Source organism: Dasypus novemcinctus, chromosome 24 (assembly GCF_030445035.2).
Source record: "Dasypus novemcinctus isolate mDasNov1 chromosome 24, mDasNov1.1.hap2, whole genome shotgun sequence".
NCBI lineage: Eukaryota > Metazoa > Chordata > Mammalia > Cingulata > Dasypodidae > Dasypus > Dasypus novemcinctus.
The window spans coordinates 41,718,928-41,734,684 of record NC_080696.1 but is presented as its reverse complement, the minus strand read 5'-3'; the positions used below and the strand labels follow the sequence as shown (position 1 = coordinate 41,734,684).

Here is a 15,757-nt window from a genome sequence, read left to right as displayed (position 1 = left end):
CCCCACCCCCACACAGGACTTTACTCAAATCTGAAATTATTATTATTAACACCAATATTATTTTCACTATGAGTAGCAGCAGTAATGCCTCGAGAGCATCGGGAGCTTCTCCCTCTTGCTCCCTCATTTTAGCCAACGTCAGGCCCTCGGCTTTCCCTGCGTCAGCCCAGCCTGCTCCAGCCCCGTGGCCTTTGCACGGCCATTCCCTCTGCCCGGAACACTCGTGCCCTGGGCTGGCCTCTTTCGTGCCCCTCTCCGCTCTCGGCCCCTCCTCACAGAGGCCCTCCCTGGCCCACGCCCCCTTCTCCCCTGGTTTCTTCCCCGGGGGGTTCTCGTGACCTGAAAGCAAGCTGCTGCTCCCCGCGGGCCTGGTTCTCATCCGTCTCCCTCTGCGAGGCGAGCTCCCTGGGGCAGGGCCCGGCTCTCCCTTGTTTCTGGCTCCTAACCCAGTGCTCAGAGCAGGGTCGTCGTGCGGGAGGAGCTCGGTGACCGCTGTGTTCCCCTGCCTGAGCCAACGAGGAGGGCCGGCTCGGGCCACACTGGGGAAGGCGGAGTCTGCCCCAGGCCTGGACACGGCCGGTGGGGAGGCAGCCCTGCCTTCCAGCCGCCCTCTGCCCAGTCTCTCTCTTACACCTGGACAGGCGCCTTCTCTCTATCCTGAATTTTAATCCATACCACGAGGGGTCGAGCAAAATGAGCTCTGGCCAGCTTGGCCTGGAAGGTCGAGGCACAGACAGACAGACAGTCCCGGGAGGGGATTGTGTGTGTCGCAGCTCGGGTACGAAATCATAATAACACGATTGCGCCACTAACGGAGATTTATGGGGCCCTTTCCCGGCCATGAGCTCTGTGTGCTTCTGCGAATATGAAGCCATTTATCTAAAGACAAGTTCCCTTAATCCGCAAAAAGATGGTCTTCTCGGAGAAAATGGTTCTCCAGTCCCTGCCGCCTAACAGCTCGCTGTCGGGTTCTAAATTAATGGAGAGAAAGATTATGTTTTTCCCGAGCTGCTCCGTATGGGTTGGCTCCTTTGCAGTTTGCAGATATTCTGTGGGTGATATGGGGACAGGCAGAATCACAAAAGGGGGCAGGGGCCCGGCTGCAGGATGGGGTGGCCCCAGACACACAACACCCTCTCCCCCCTCCCCCAGCCAGTTTCTCCGTTTGTGCAAGAAGATGCTTGGAAGGCACCCTTGCACAGGCCCAGACAGATCAGAATGTGAATGCCAGGTGGTCCCTGACTTCCTGTGTGACCTGAGACAAGAGACTTCACTTCTCTGGGTCTCAGTTTCCTCTTCTGTAAAATGGGCTGTCAACGCTGTCCAGTGTGATCACAGATAAGACACATGGGGCTTGACAAACAGTTGGTACTTAATATGCCAGGCTCCTCCCCTCAGCACCGCTCATAAGGGTGAATTCTGAATTCCAGAATTCAGATTATCAGTTCTCAAAAGGCTCTTCATGACCATGTAGTTTACATTTTACAAAAAGGGAAACTGAGCCCCAGAGAGGAGGTAAGCCTTTGCTGGAGCCCATAGGTCTATTAGAAGGTACTGGAAGACCCCAGGGGTGTGTCCACCCTCGGGAAGGCAGCACATCGCGGCCGAGCTGAAAAGTGTCCCAACACTGCCTGGACACTTAAGAGTAGTCATTTGTCCAGCCCAGACAGGCACCCCCTGCCCTCCGGGAGCCCCAGGGTCCCGCGGCCAGCCTGAGCCCCCGCCTGTCTCTCTGCTTGTCCCCCAGCTGGCCTGGTTCCACATGGACTGTCAGGACCTGATGACCCAGCTCCGGCTGGGCAAGGCCCAAGGGGTCAGCCCCGGGGACCAGCGCCGCCTCCGCCGCTACCTGCAGCGGCTGGCGTCCGAGTTCCCCGCTGACAAGCTCACGGCCGTGGGGCTGCAGGTGGCCTCGCTGAGTCAAGAGGGCCTGGGCCAGCACCTGCTGGAGGAGGCCCGGGCCCGGCACGAGGAGATCCGGGCCCTCCTGGAGGGGGCGAAGGCCCACTGCCCACATCCGGTGGCTCCCCCTGCTCCCGCCGCACGCCCGGGACCCCGGCTGTCAGCCCCCAGGGCCCACAGTCCAAAGGGAGAGGTGGCTCCCGGGGGAAGGCGGGGCCTGCCCTTCCAGGGCTCCCTGGGCATGGATCATTTGCCAAAATCCTGTTGGCCTCTCCGGGCCACCAGAGGGGGGCCGAGCAGGAATTTCCCGCCCAGGCCTGCACCTCGGGGAGAGGGCCAGGCCGCGGGGGTGGCTAAAGGCCGAGACCCCCAGGAGCCCCCCGATCCTGCCGCCCACTTCCCCTGGCAGCGGCCCCCCGGGTGGCCAGGCCTCAGCCCCCACGGCCAGGTGCTCCGTCCCACTGGGGGCAGCCTCTCCTCAGATGGGACAGACTCACAGACGTCTCTGGAGGACTCACCCCGGACAAGTCCCCGTGTGTGCCTCTAGCTGGGACCCCCAGGCTCCACGGGCCCGGCAGCGGTGGGACCAGCTGGAGAGGGAGTAGGGGGACCCGGCCAGCCCCACGGAGGCGAGGCCACTGGGCCTGCACTGCGACGGGGACCATGGGCCTCGCCCAGCTCCAGGAAAACGCCAGAAAGACCCGATTCTCGCACACTCAGCACAGTGAGTGGGTCAGGACCAGCATGCAATAAAGCGTGTGGCTGGCTCTGTGAGTCCGGGGTCTCACTGTGGAAAGAGGGGGTGATTCAGGATCTTTCTAAGGCCTCCCTTTTAGACAAGTCAAAGCACAAAACATTCCCTTCAGGCAAAAGGGGCATCGTCGCCCCCCACACAGGAGCCCCGGGGGTGGGGACACTGGCCAGAGGCTTCTTGTCTTAGGGCTCCCCTGGAAGCAGAGCTGAGACAAGGATTCGATGTCAGTCTACTGGAGCACGGTCCCAGAATGACTGGTCGGGGTGAGGTGGCCAGCCAGCGACGGTATCAGGATGCGCCCAGAAGAGGGACCAGGGACGGGTATTTAATCACCAGTGCCCAGGAGTCCTTGGCTGGGGACTGCCCCGGGTGGCCTGGGCTCCCCAGCTCTTCAGGCCTGCAGGCAAAGCGGGCTCCACTGGCCAGGTGGAGGCTCCCCGCTGCCGGGCCTGGAAATGGGGGGCCGGGCGGGGCCCTCAGCCTCTGCTGCTCGTCTCAGTGGGCCGTCTTCTCAAAGTCAAGGAACCCCACAGGCTCTTGTGCTTGCACCGGGAGGGAAGTGTCTCCCCGGGACGTTCTCTTCTTCCCCTGCTCGCTGTGTTCCCCGGGTTCTGCTTCTCCCTTCCCCGCCACCCGCTAGGCACAGCCGGGGGCCCCAGGAGCCAGGGGCCCGGCTGGAGGTTGAGGCCAGGTGGGGGTGGGGCGCAGCGTCCTCTCCCAGCAGGCGCCAGGTGGGGAGCACAGGGGGGTGCCAGGGGGTGCTGGGCTCCAGGGCTGGAGCACCCAGAAGGCGGCCCGATGAGCCCCTGGGCCTCAGTCTGCTGGCAGGTGCTCGCATTACCAGGACCGCCCTCTGGGAGCCCAGCTCTGGAAATTTCCCTGCTCCGGGAAGAGGGAGGGGACACGCATCCTCCCGCAGGGAGGCTGGAGCGGGCCTCAGAGGGCACCCGGGGTTTCTCAGGAGTTGCCCCAGCAAAGGGAGCGCCTCACAAACCTCAGTACCCGAAGGGTCCTCAGGAATTAAGACCCAAGGCCTCCCCAAGGGCGCTCTGTGGCCTGCTGCCTCAGAACCATGAGCAGAGCTGCTCAGAGGCAGCTTCCCAGGGACCCGCCCCAGACAGCTGGAAGCAGAATCCCGGGCCGGGGGCAGTGCCTGGGCTTCTGCATCCGTTGCAGGCATCGGGTGTCTCCCACGAGACTCTGCCCGGCCAGCTCGGGTTCCTGTCTCTACCCCACCCTCAGGCCTTGGATCGGCCCATCTCCATCCGCCTCTGTCTCCTCAGAGGGAGGTCGCAGGCTCTCAAAACGCTGTTGCCATGGTAACAGCATCCAACTAGTGGGGACCACAGGCAGGGAGCCAGGGAACGTGGGGTGCAAGGATGGAAGGCTGAGAGACCACAGCTACTCCTGGGGGAGGGGTGCGGTAATCCAGTAATCCTTCGGGGGGAGGGGTCCCCGAGCTCCCCTTGCCCACCCTCTGCCTCCAGAAGAACTAACCCCCAAAACCTTCTACTCAGCAGTCCCTGGGGGAGGAGGGGATGCAGAAATGGAATATAACAATGAATATTCATGATATATCTAGAAATGATGAATACTAATACTATAGGGAGCATTTATTTTGCATTTTCTTTGTGTCTAGTTTTGTGCTAAGCCGTTTACCAAAGCCATATAGGTCTCGTGGGTTATTTCATAACAATCTTGTGAAGTCGGTACTAATTTCACCTAATTTTACTGAGGAGGGAATCAAGGCTCAGAGAGGGTCATTGCCTTGCCCAGTGACACACAGTGAGTGGCAGAGCTGGGGCTGATACTTTGGACTCACCCTCAGGCACATCTCTGCTGATGGCTGGGTCTACGGTGACAAGTTCTGTCCTCTCAGCAGTGCTGCTGTGCCTGGCATTGCCGTGTGCCCAGGCACCTTGGCTGGGCTGGGCTTTGTTCTCTCGGCAGCACTCGAATCTGGGTCCCTCGTAGCACACAAGGCAGTGTGGCAGAGTGGATGGTCATGGGAGTTCAGGAGTTGGACTGGCCCATATTGGGTTCCGACCTAGACCCCACTTACGAGCTGGGACTGCTTAGTGAAGCAATAAATAGTCCCTCTCTCAGTTTCTCATAACATGAGGATAAGTCAGAGGCTTCGTTGTCAGCATTAAATGAGTTACTATGTGAGGAGCCTTAGATACCATAATAGGGCATCTACGCCTCTGCTCTGGCACCAGCCCTGCCAGTCCTACTCCAGGACCCACAGATCAGGAAGAGCTTTCTCCAGGGGCCACCTCCAAACGTCTCCGCTGATTCCAGAAGAGTTTCTCACTCACTTCTAAGGCCCTTGTGGATGCCCTACATGGCTTTCTGGGGTCTCAGCTGCCTCTTGAAGGCCCAAGGGGCCTCATTTATTGGCTTTTGCCAAAACCTGCCTATGGTGGGGGCACAGCATGCCTCCCCCCCGGAAATTCCCCACCAGTGACGACGGAGCTCTGACTCTGAAGCCTCCACTCCCGGGAGGCTCCCTGGGGGAGGTGAGGCTGCCGTGTCCCTCCACGGGATACTTGGACCAACTTCCAGCCTGGTCTGGCAGGAAAATGTGGGGCTTACCTGAACCCCAAGCCTGCCCACCACACTGCTGTGAGCTCCTGTTGGGATGGGAGCTCCCTTCCCAAGTCTGAGAGGTCGGTGGGCAAGGGGCAGCAGGAGGAGGGCGGCCTGGGCATCTGGGGCCTCTCGGGCCATTCCCACCCTGTACTGATTTCCTGGGTGACCCCAGGCAGGTGGGACCTCGGTTTCCCCCATCTGTCCAGGGCGGTTGTCAAGGCTAATAAGCTCCTGGATCTCTGAGCGCCACACCAGGCCTTTCTCCTCTGCGGGGGAGCAGCTCTCTTCTGAAGGAGCAAAGCCTAGAAGGTCAGCTGGGCAGCAGCATGAGGCAAGGGCAGGACTGAGCCCAAGGAGACATCTAGGCACTTTACAGTTTCCAGAGGACTTTTTTTTAGGAGGTACTGGGGATTGAACCCAGGATCTCGTATGTGGGAAGCAGGCGCCCAACCACTGAGCTACACCCACTCCCCCAGAGGACTTTCTTGTCCAATCATTTCCTCATCCAATATTCACTACAACACTGAAGATCAAAGAAGTCATACTCTAGGACGTCCCCATTTTACAGATAAGACCGAGGTCCAGAGAGGGGAGGTGACTTGCTCAAGGTCACCCAGCCAGGTAGGGGTTGAGAAGTGGAAGCCTCAGATCTGGACCTAGTTCTGATCAACCTCAAATCTGGGGGAGCAGATGATCCCCCCATTTTGTCACCCCCGTGCCCTCTAGTTACCATGCCAGTCTGGCAGGAAGCTGGCCAGGGTCAGGGCACAGCCTGCCCTGATGAAAGAGACGTCCTGGGGGCTGTGCCTTGGTTTCCAGCCCGGGACAAACCCATCTGGCCCGAAACCCCACCTCGCGCCATCTGGAAAAGAGCTCTCTGAGGCTGCAGCCAGCGCAGCCAGGGGCCCCGTGGACAGTAAGTGCTCCAGCTTGGGGGCAAGCCTCCTGGGGTCTCTTCCCGTACTGCCCAGGGCGTGACAGGGGCGTCCGGGTGAATCACCCCACGGCCTCAGCCCTCAGTCTCCCCATCCGTGGAATGGGGATGGGGGCTTGGTGTCATCCGGCGCTCCACCCCGCCCTCCCACTCCTGCCTTCCTCAGTGCACTGCCCGTCTGCCCCGTCACCCAGGCTGGAAGGCTGCAGGTTGTCCCTGGCCAGCCCCCAAGCCCACCCCGTGGGCTCCCTCTAATCCTCCCCTCCCCGCTCTCATCCCAGCCCCCTCCTCCACCGTCTTCCTGCAGCCACGCGGCCCCTCTCATCTGTCCCCCACACGGACGGCAAAGGGACGTTTGCAAAATGTAAAACAGCGTCAGTCCCTGCTTACCACCGCCCGGGGGTCTTCAGAGCCAAACCCCAGCCCTCGCTGTGACCGCCAGGGCCCTTCGTGGTCAGCCTGCCGCCCGCCGCCTTCGCCTCCCCTCGCTGCCCGATCCCCATGTTCTCCGAGTCCCCTTCTGGTCCTCAGCCTTTCTGAGGTCAAGTTCCCCGGAAGCAGACCCGGTGACAAGGACGCAGGTGCAGGTGATTCTTCGAGGAGGTGATCTGGGAGGAAACCGATAAATGAGGGGGGGAAGCGGGACCCAAAAGGGAAGAAAGCCAAACAGAGGTGCAGCTTCACCCCAAGCCGCAGCGCCTGCCGCGGGGAAGGCTGGGCTGTAAATCACACCTCCACGGCCCGTCAGTTCCTTCGGGCGCTCTGCAGACGGGAGCGTGTACCGAGCTGGGCCCAGTGGCGCCAAGCAGGGCCTGGGGCCCGAGGGCAGGCCTTGGGAGAGAGCGGCTGGTGTGCCGCCTGCCCGGAAGCAAAGCACACAGCAGGCAGAGGAGGAGAGCAAAGAAACGGGAAGCGAGCAGAGCTGAAGGGGCATCACAGCGTCTGCTACAAGCGCTTTCTTGTCTCCAGGCCTGGAATGTTCTGTCCCACCTTTTCAACTAGTTAAGCCCCCTTTATCCATTAGAAATCAGCAACAGGGTCAAACTTTCCTTTCCACTCTGAGGGGGTCAAAAACCCCTTTTGTAAAAATTGTGTTTGTCTCCTCATAGCACTGATCTCAGTTGCCATTTTGCAATATTTATTAATACTCACATCCCATACGAAACTCTGAGCTTCGTGAGAGCAGGAACGGAGTCTGCCCTGTCCACTGTATTCTTCGCACAGGGAAGAAACTCAACAAAATTTGTTAGGTGGATCAATGAATGAATGAATGAATGCCAACTCATCGATTCATATGGACTATCTACAGCACCTGGTTGGCATGTAAAGAAAGAATTTGACAATTGATTAATGATGTCTGCAGTGGGTGCCGGCAGGGTTGGAAGTAGCAGGTGTGCCCCAAATTTGCTTGTTATCCCTGGCCTGGGTAGGTCCATGCCTCCAGGTCCCCCGTCAGAGGGCGCTTGGTACTGCCTAGAAGTGGCGTCTCGCCTCTCCCACAGCTCCCAGGAGAGGCGTGCAGTTGTCATCCCAGCTGGCCTTGATAATCAATCACACAGCCACGCGGTGCCCATTAGGATTTGTCACTGAGCCACATCCAGGTGCACGAGGCAGGGTCATTTGCATCTCATCTACATGAAATTTGCATCCGCCTCCACGGCCCTGTCTCCTTGCAATTTTCAAGTTAAAATGTCATTACCACTCCTGTGAGGCTGTTATTTCTTGATTTCGTTCTCCCTGTTCCTCTACCCACACTCCCTCCTGGCTGGAGTGCCAGGGTACGGGGCACAGGGCGGGGATGTGGCCCTGCAAGCAGCCACGGAAGGGCTGACACGAACGAACGCCCTCCTCCCAGAGCAGCCTTCTCCCTTTTCTACGTGTCAAAATATCACACAGCAGTGGTGATGCCCACCCCCACTCACCCCCTTTCAGTTCTCTGGTTTCACCCTCCCACCTGCCCCAAGGTCATAGGCTGATGGCACAAGGTGACAGATGTGACCCAAGCTAGCCAATTGGATTCTTTTCCCCAGAATTTCGATTTGCGAGTCAAAGGTGCTAGGTAGTTTCTGAACTAGCACGCATAAACCCAAGTCCTGAGGGCAGCTGTGTCCAGCCATGTGTGTCCCGTACCACCACCCCCCCCCCCCCCGCCAACACACACACCAGAGAAACAGTCCTCAGGAGGGAGACTGGCAGGCCCAGAGACCCACTGGCGCAGCTTGGGGACCCCATCCAACCCCCAAACCCTCACCGAGGCCAGACAGCCAGCCTGCCAACACCCCACTCCCTGCCCCTGGCCTCCCTTCCATCCTCTTTTCTCTCTTGAGCAATCTCTAGAGACTTCTCTTCCTTGTAACATGGATGAACAATAGGCAGTGAAATATGAGCTCAGGGACTTTTTGAAGTAAAGAATTTCATATTTGGCACGTCAAAGTGAACGTCAAAGTTGTCATGAAGGTAAAACCGAGAACTTCACTGGTCTTACTTTTTTTTGGTACTTAGAGCAAGAAAAGGGGAAATTATAAGATCTGTAGAAACAGGCTTGATCCTCCAAAACATCTTGCCTGACCAGAGGCTGCCTCCTCCAGGAAGACCACCTTGATGCCCCCCTTACCTAAGTCTCTGAAACCCACAGCACCATCTGTCTTTCTTTCTTTCTTTCTTTTTGATTTATTTATTTCTCTCCCCTTCCCCCCTGCCCCGGTTGTCTGTTCTCTGTGTCTATTTGCTGCGTCTTCTTTGTCCACTTCCGTTGTTGTGAGCGGTATGGGAATCTGTGTTTCTTTTCGTTGCGTCATCTTGTGTCAGCTCTCCGTGTGTGCGGCGCCATTCCTGGGCAGGCTGCACTTTCTTTCGCGCTGGGCGGCTCTCCTTACGGGGCGCACTCCTTGCGCATGGGACTCTCCTATGCAGGGACACCCCTGCGTGGCTGGGCACTCCTTGTGCACATCAGCACTGTGCATGGGCCAGCTCCACACGGGTCAAGGAGGCCCGGGGTTTGAACCGCGGACCTCCCATGTGGTAGACGGATGCCCTAACCACTGGGCCAAGTCTGCTTCCCTCCATCTGTCTTTCATGCTCACCATTCGCTCACTTAACCCGGGCTGTTTTTCCCGAGGACTGTGGACATCCTGAGGACACGATGGTGTCTGAGGCCCCGAGGTCTGTCCCCTCAGTACCTGGCATAGAAGCTAAGAACAATAAAACTAATGAAAATAATAATAACAGCCTCTCATTTGCTGAGCATTTCTTCTTCTTTTTCTTTTCTCTGAGCACTTCTTCTGTGCCAGGCATGCCTGTGGGTAATTTGCCTGCATTTCATTCTGACAACAGTCCTGTGGAGGTATGAGGGTGTAATGGATGAGGAAACTGAGGGTCAGAGAGGTTAGGTCATACACCCAAGCCCACACAGCCCATAAACAGAAGAACCAGGGTGAGAACCAGGGGCTCTGATTTCAGAGCACGTGCTCTGATCCTCCACATAGAGATTTCAATCCCCCTCGGGCTGCCCCATCGCTTGAGGAGTTCTCGAAAGCGCACCTGCCCCAGGACTCTTCTGCCCTAATGGTGGCTGCGCCTGAGCGTCTGCCGTGGGTGCTTCTAATGCTTTAGGTGAACAAGGCCTCGTCAGTAGGGTGCTTCCCTGCTTGCCCCGACAGTCCAGATTCAGGCCTATGCCCCCACATAGTGATTAACAGCGCCCCTTTCACGCCTCAGCGTGTTCCAGGGTGGGCAGTAAATGACATGGCCCCCTCCCACCCGTGTGTTTGCTAAAGAGCAGAGGCCCTGGGCACTGGGGCTGGGGGGGAGGTGGTAGGTGTGGTGCTTCCTCACTGCAGAGGAACGGGGCCGGGCTGGAAGGTGGAGGCCAGGCCGACTCGGGGCCGCCGGGATACGGGGATGCGGCATGGGACCTTCTGAGCAGCTGGAGTCTGCAAGGAAGGAGCTGCTGGCTCATCCCTGCTCCTCCACATTCCCACGCGTTCCCCTCTCCCTGGGGAAGGAGGCGCGGGCAGGATGTCAGCCAGCGTTCAGCGGCAGCTTCTGCTCCCCCCCTCAGCTCCTCTGGACTGGGGAGGCCCGGTTTCCCCCCTGGGCCTCAGTTTACCCATCTGTTATGTTGGGGACAGTTATCCTGGCCTTAACCGCCAGGATGCCTGGACAGGACGGCTCTGGGGCGGGACACCTGTGGCGCCCACCTGCTTCCACACCCTCGAGGACCCCAGCTGACCTAGCACATCTGGGGGGCTTCTGGGAATTCTAGCTACCAATGGCCAGAGTAAGTATTACCATAACAATATATTGTAATTATAATAATAAAATAATATTGATGATTGCTAATAACTAAACCCATTCGACAAGGGATTATGGACGCGAGAGGCCTCCGCGGGACCCGCTCAGGGCATGGAGGCAGGGTCCCGGGCTCAGCACCAGCGAGGCTCTGGCTTCCGGTCAGACCCCGGCCAGCCTGTTGCCCCTGCGAGCCTGGGCTTCCTCCTCCCGCCTCCTCCCATTGCTGGAGAGAGGATCAGATGGTAGAAGCTTGGAACGAGCTGGATCAGGCGCCAGTCGTTAACCTTACTGGGTGAAGTGGGAGGGGCGCTGGTCTGGCTCTCACATCTCCCCCCAAAGCTGAGCAACTCTGATCCCGAGGCTTCCTTCCCCTCTGAGGTCTGCTCGCAGCCACGTGGCCCTGGTGGGGCCCCTCTTAGGGGCCCTCTCTCGAGCGGCTGCTCTCTGAGGGTCTCTACCCTGTGGACCCGGGTCAGGACCCCAGCTCCACCCTCCAACCCACAAAGAATAATCACACCCTCTGGCTTGGGGAAGCATTTCCTAACTGGGTTTGTCTAAACATTTCCCCATCTGCTTGGCCAACCCTCCTGCAAACGCTGGGTCACCAGGGCTCATGCGTGGGTGGGGTTGTTTGCTTTTGTTCCCTTCATTGTTTGTAAGAAAAAGGAGGAACAACTCTCTTCCCTGGATTAGCTCTGGAAGGAGGTCCAGGATGGAGCATGGCCTGCATTTGACTGGAAAAGGCCTGGCTGTCCCGGCAGGGGGGCTGCGCTCAGCCTGGGCTCCCGGTTGACAGGGCTGGTGCCGCAGAGCGATTTCGGGGCCCAGCACCGCCTCCGGTGCCACACCCTCAGTGTGTCACATTGTCCTCTCCACCTGTGGCCACGGTGACACCTCCCAACCCACGTGCTCTCCTCACATTGGGGCCTTGACTCTGCTCCCGTACCGGGTGGGGTCCTCGCTCCCTCCCTAGAGCCCGGGTGGAGCGTGGCGGCTGCTTTGACCAACAGTCAGCGTGTGACTGTGTGGGGAGCGGATGTAGCTCCAGTGGTTGAGCGCCTGCTCCCCATGTACGAGGTCCTGGGTTCAATTCCCGGTACCTCCTTAAAAAAATAAAAGTGTGACCCTGTGGCTTCCAAGGCCGGGTCATAAAATGTATTTCCCCTTCGCTCGCTTGGAACCCAGTGGCCATGCCGTAAGGGAGCCCAAGCTCGTCCACACAGCACCTGCGTGGCCAGACCTGCGGGTGAAGATGCTCCAAGGTGGATTCAGCCCCCAGCCCTGAGTCACCTTCAAGGCTCCCTGGCCGGCATCAGGAGTGAGGGCAAACGCTAATGGTGCGGTGTCTGAATTCCTGACTCAGCACCCGCGGGCGCCACGAATGGCTCTTCCACAGCGTGAAGAGCTGGGTGGCACCTGGAGTAGCTTACCTCGCGGGGGTCCCGGAGCCCCCCTCCACCTCTGGGGGCCTTGTCCCCCTGCATCACCGACCTCACCCAGACCTCCCCCCTCCAGTTTCCGCAGGGGGCACGGCCCACGGCCCTCAGTGCCCAGGAAGCTCTGATGACATCAGATACCGGGGAGCAGGGGTTCTTAACAAGGGGTCCCTGAGCTTGAACTGAAATTCAAAAATAACACATTCTCGTGGGGACGTATTGGTGCGGGGGTGATATATTTGTTAAATAATGCGCAGTAGAGTGGGACTTAATAAAGCGTTCTTGGTTTTCTCCTGACTGGCAAAGGGGTCCGTGGAGCAAAAAAGGGCAAGCCTGAAGCCTGGCCCTCTGCCTGCTCTTTGTAAATAGTTTTATTGTAACACAGCCATGCCCAGGCATTAACGAATTGCCTGCGGCTGCTTTGGCACTACTAGAGCAGGGTTGAGTGTGGCCCACAAAAGCTAAAGTGAAAAATTGGCCAACCTCTGCCTTGCAGGCCTAGGGAAGATGCAGCTCCTTCTAGAAATTCAAATTTCTCCAAAGTTCAATTGGAAAATTTTCAGCACTAAATTTGGCCCCAGGACATCTGGGCTCTAATCTCTGCCTTCCAAGACTCACTTTTCTCTTCTGCAAAAAAGGGCAATAACCAGTCCTTTTTCTGAGAGGTGCTGGTAGTGAGGGGTCCAGGAGGAATGAGGATAAAGGTCCAGTGAGCGTGGACCCATCTCCTTCCCTTCTATCCCAGAGAAGTCCCTGGAATTCCAGAGAAGCAGAGATGGAGCTGGAGCCCCCAGAGAAATTAGCTCCTTAGCCCTGGTGGCTTCACCTCGTTTGTGATGTTAATTGCATAGATTTACATAATGTGCTTACTGAGGTGTTATTTTACTTGCACATTTAAAATCGTTTAATCATCTGCATTTTCCCCCCTTTTAATCCTGATAATGCCAAAATGGACAAGGCGGTAGTGAAGGTGGGGTGGGTGGGAAGAAAGAAGGAAGCTATGAGTCTCCAGGCCTGCCTCTCTCTCTCTGTCTCTCTTTCTCTCTCTCTCTCTCCCCCCCCACACACACATACATATACACACATCCAAACACATGGGGTGGCAAATGTACACCTGCAGGGTGGATACCAGGCCCTGGCTCACCCTCTCTAAGGGAAACTCAGCTCGCAGCACAGAGCTGGCTGCGTGCTCCAGGACACAAGTTAAAAAGTAGCAGACCTCCCCACAGGGAAACAATGTGCAGATGGTATCATAGACTGCAATTTTCTCCAGGCTGTATTATTCCTTCCTACAGTAACATCACCAGACCCCACTCGTGAGCTTCATGTGACCCTAGCAGAAACTCTGTTATGAAATGTCTCTGCTCTGAGACCCTTCATATTACCCGTCATTTTCCTGCCTCTTTGCAGAGCACTATCTTCATTCTCCGGACTGCTGCCGCAAGAGAGTATCTCTCCTGTCTGCTGGTCCCAATAAATGAAGCGTATGCCTGATTCCATGCCAAGCGCATTCTTTGGTGTTGTGGCAGCCCCAGCCTGTGCCCTCCAGGAACCGGGTTGGAACAATTGGCGAGCCAGCCAGGTGGCTGAAGGACTGCCAGCAGCAGCAGTCAGGAGCTCAGGGAAAGGAGACTCCATGGGGGAAATCCCTTCTTGGCCTGTAACGTTTTGTGGGGAGGGGTGTCTGCCCTCCTGGACCATGGGGACCACCGAGAGAATATGGGGATGCCCTAAAAACTCCAGCAAGTATACTGGCTGTGTTACAGCAGGTAGCAGAAGAGCTGCATTTAAATAAGAAAAAGAGAGACTACCACATAGTGGTGGCTATACACGGCCACTGTTAGGAGACTTGCAGATGGCTCCTGAGGCAGAACAAGTGGCAAAGGCCTCTGTGTGCTGCTTAGAAGAAGAGTTAAAGTTAGAAAGGGACATGCACCTGGCACAGGCAGAGATGAAAGGTTTTTTAAACAATTGCCTGCACCAAGTTAATAATCAGTTAGAAACCCTGGCTTGTAGATATGCTTGGGCTAGGGGCCACAGGCTGCCTCAGGTCCAGGTCTGGAGGATATTAACCACTCCTGAGTGGGGGGTCTAAGGCATGGGACCCTATGGACTCCTCCTCAGATAAGGAAAAAGAGGAAGAATGGGAAAAGGGCTAGATGTGACAAGATAGGGAAGCATATGTTTAGCTTAAAACTCTTATCTACTAGGCCAGGGAATTAAAAATCATAGTTGGTCCTATAATTCCCCAATTCAAACCTTTTAACAGCCTTGAAATAAGGGCAATTAATCCAATTACCAAATTTCATTAGGTAAAAGTTCGTAAAAGCTATGGAAAGATCTTTCAATTTTATGATTAAAACAAATTAAACAATTAAAATATATTCCAAAACCTGGAAGTCAGTATGCTTTTAAGGTTATTCACGATGTTAGACTTTTATTTTTGAAAAAGAGGTTTTAGCTTCCTGTAAAGGGAGGAAAATGAAAAATATTTCTTGCATAAACTATAATTGTTCCAGTTTTGTTTGGCTTGGGTGTATTCTCCCTAGGTTAATAGCATTATAGCATTGTATGTATTAAATCTTTTTTTAAAAGATACATTTATTTATTTTTCCCCTTCCCCTCCTCCTGCCCTGCTGTTTTTGCTGCCTTACTTGTCTTCTCTTCCCATTTTCTCTCCTCTTGGATTCACCAGGATTCCATCCTGAAGACTTCTGATGTAGAAAGAGGCTCCCTGTCAATTGTGCCACCTCAGTTTCTGGTTTCTGCTGTGCTTTACCTTGATTCTCCCCTTGTCTCTCTTTTGTTGTGTCATCATCTTCCTATGTGACTCACTTGCACAGGCACTGGTTCACCACATGGGCACTCACGCAGGCACTTGCACGGGCACTGGCTCACCGCACAAGCACTGACGCTCACCACGCAGGCACTCACGCTTACTGGCTCATCGTGCGGGCACGCTTTCTCTTCTTCTTTGTCACCAGGAGGCCCCAGAAATTGAACCCAGGTCCTCCCATATGGTAAGTGGAAGCTCTATCACTTCCCTTAAATCTTTAAGATCATAAAAATTGTAAATTCATGTTTAATAAAATATAGATCTGTCCAAAAGTGAAATGACTAGTTTTCACAGAACAGAAAAAGGAATGTAAGCCAAGACGTAAATGAATAAAAGTAAATTTCATTGTTTGCTAATTGTAATTTAATAAGTTTATTTAAAGGTAAAAATATTAATAACTTATGGTTATAGGACGTTTTCAAAAGCATTTTTTAAAGAGAAATATTTAAATGACTAATTCCAGGAAGCCATTATTAAATAGAAATCTAAACTGGTATTAATAACAAAAAGCAATTTCATAATGGGGAAACCTGTCAGAGGTCACCTTAATCTGCATATTAAGGCGATGGTAAGGATAGATAATCTTGATTCCATTGGGAATCTTAGGTCTTCATAAAATATTGGAGAAAGTTTTTTTTCTTATACTGCTAAAGTAGTTTGCACTCGAAATAGTTAAGCTCATTTACTATGTTATAAACTGCATTGGAAGTATTTAGAAAGCATATAAAAATGAAAAGAAACAGACTTCAGTATTGTCAAACTCACTTGGTGCCTCTCCATTTGAGCGCTTGGCTAGGTCAGTTACTACAACCCCTAAAATAATAAAAGTAGCTACCACATCTCTGGACATGCTCCTGAAGTGAATGAAAAATACGTTGCTGTTTCAGACTCCTGCAGCAGCTGGCAATGGCTCAGTATGGCCAGAATTATTATAGATATTGCTTCCAGACTGACGGTTTCACAGTGCTGAAGAGTGCTGTGCCTCAGATTGGTGGAACACTGGAGCTTTC

At 55.3% G+C, this 15,757-nt stretch overlaps 1 protein-coding gene across 2 annotated transcripts in view; it reads left to right on the top strand.

The window, feature by feature from the left end:
• The window catches only part of KIAA1755 (KIAA1755 ortholog), a 39,246-nt gene extending 36,577 nt beyond the window's left edge, over positions 1 to 2,669 (top strand). For both annotated transcript variants that reach the window (XM_058287070.2, XM_058287069.2), the window contains one exon: positions 1,748 to 2,669. In XM_058287070.2, the coding sequence (XP_058143053.1) occupies positions 1,748 to 2,449 (702 nt within the window). In that variant the 3' untranslated portion in view covers positions 2,450 to 2,669. The remainder of the gene's footprint in view (positions 1 to 1,747) is intronic.
• Positions 2,670 to 15,757: the final 13,088 nt, after the last annotated feature.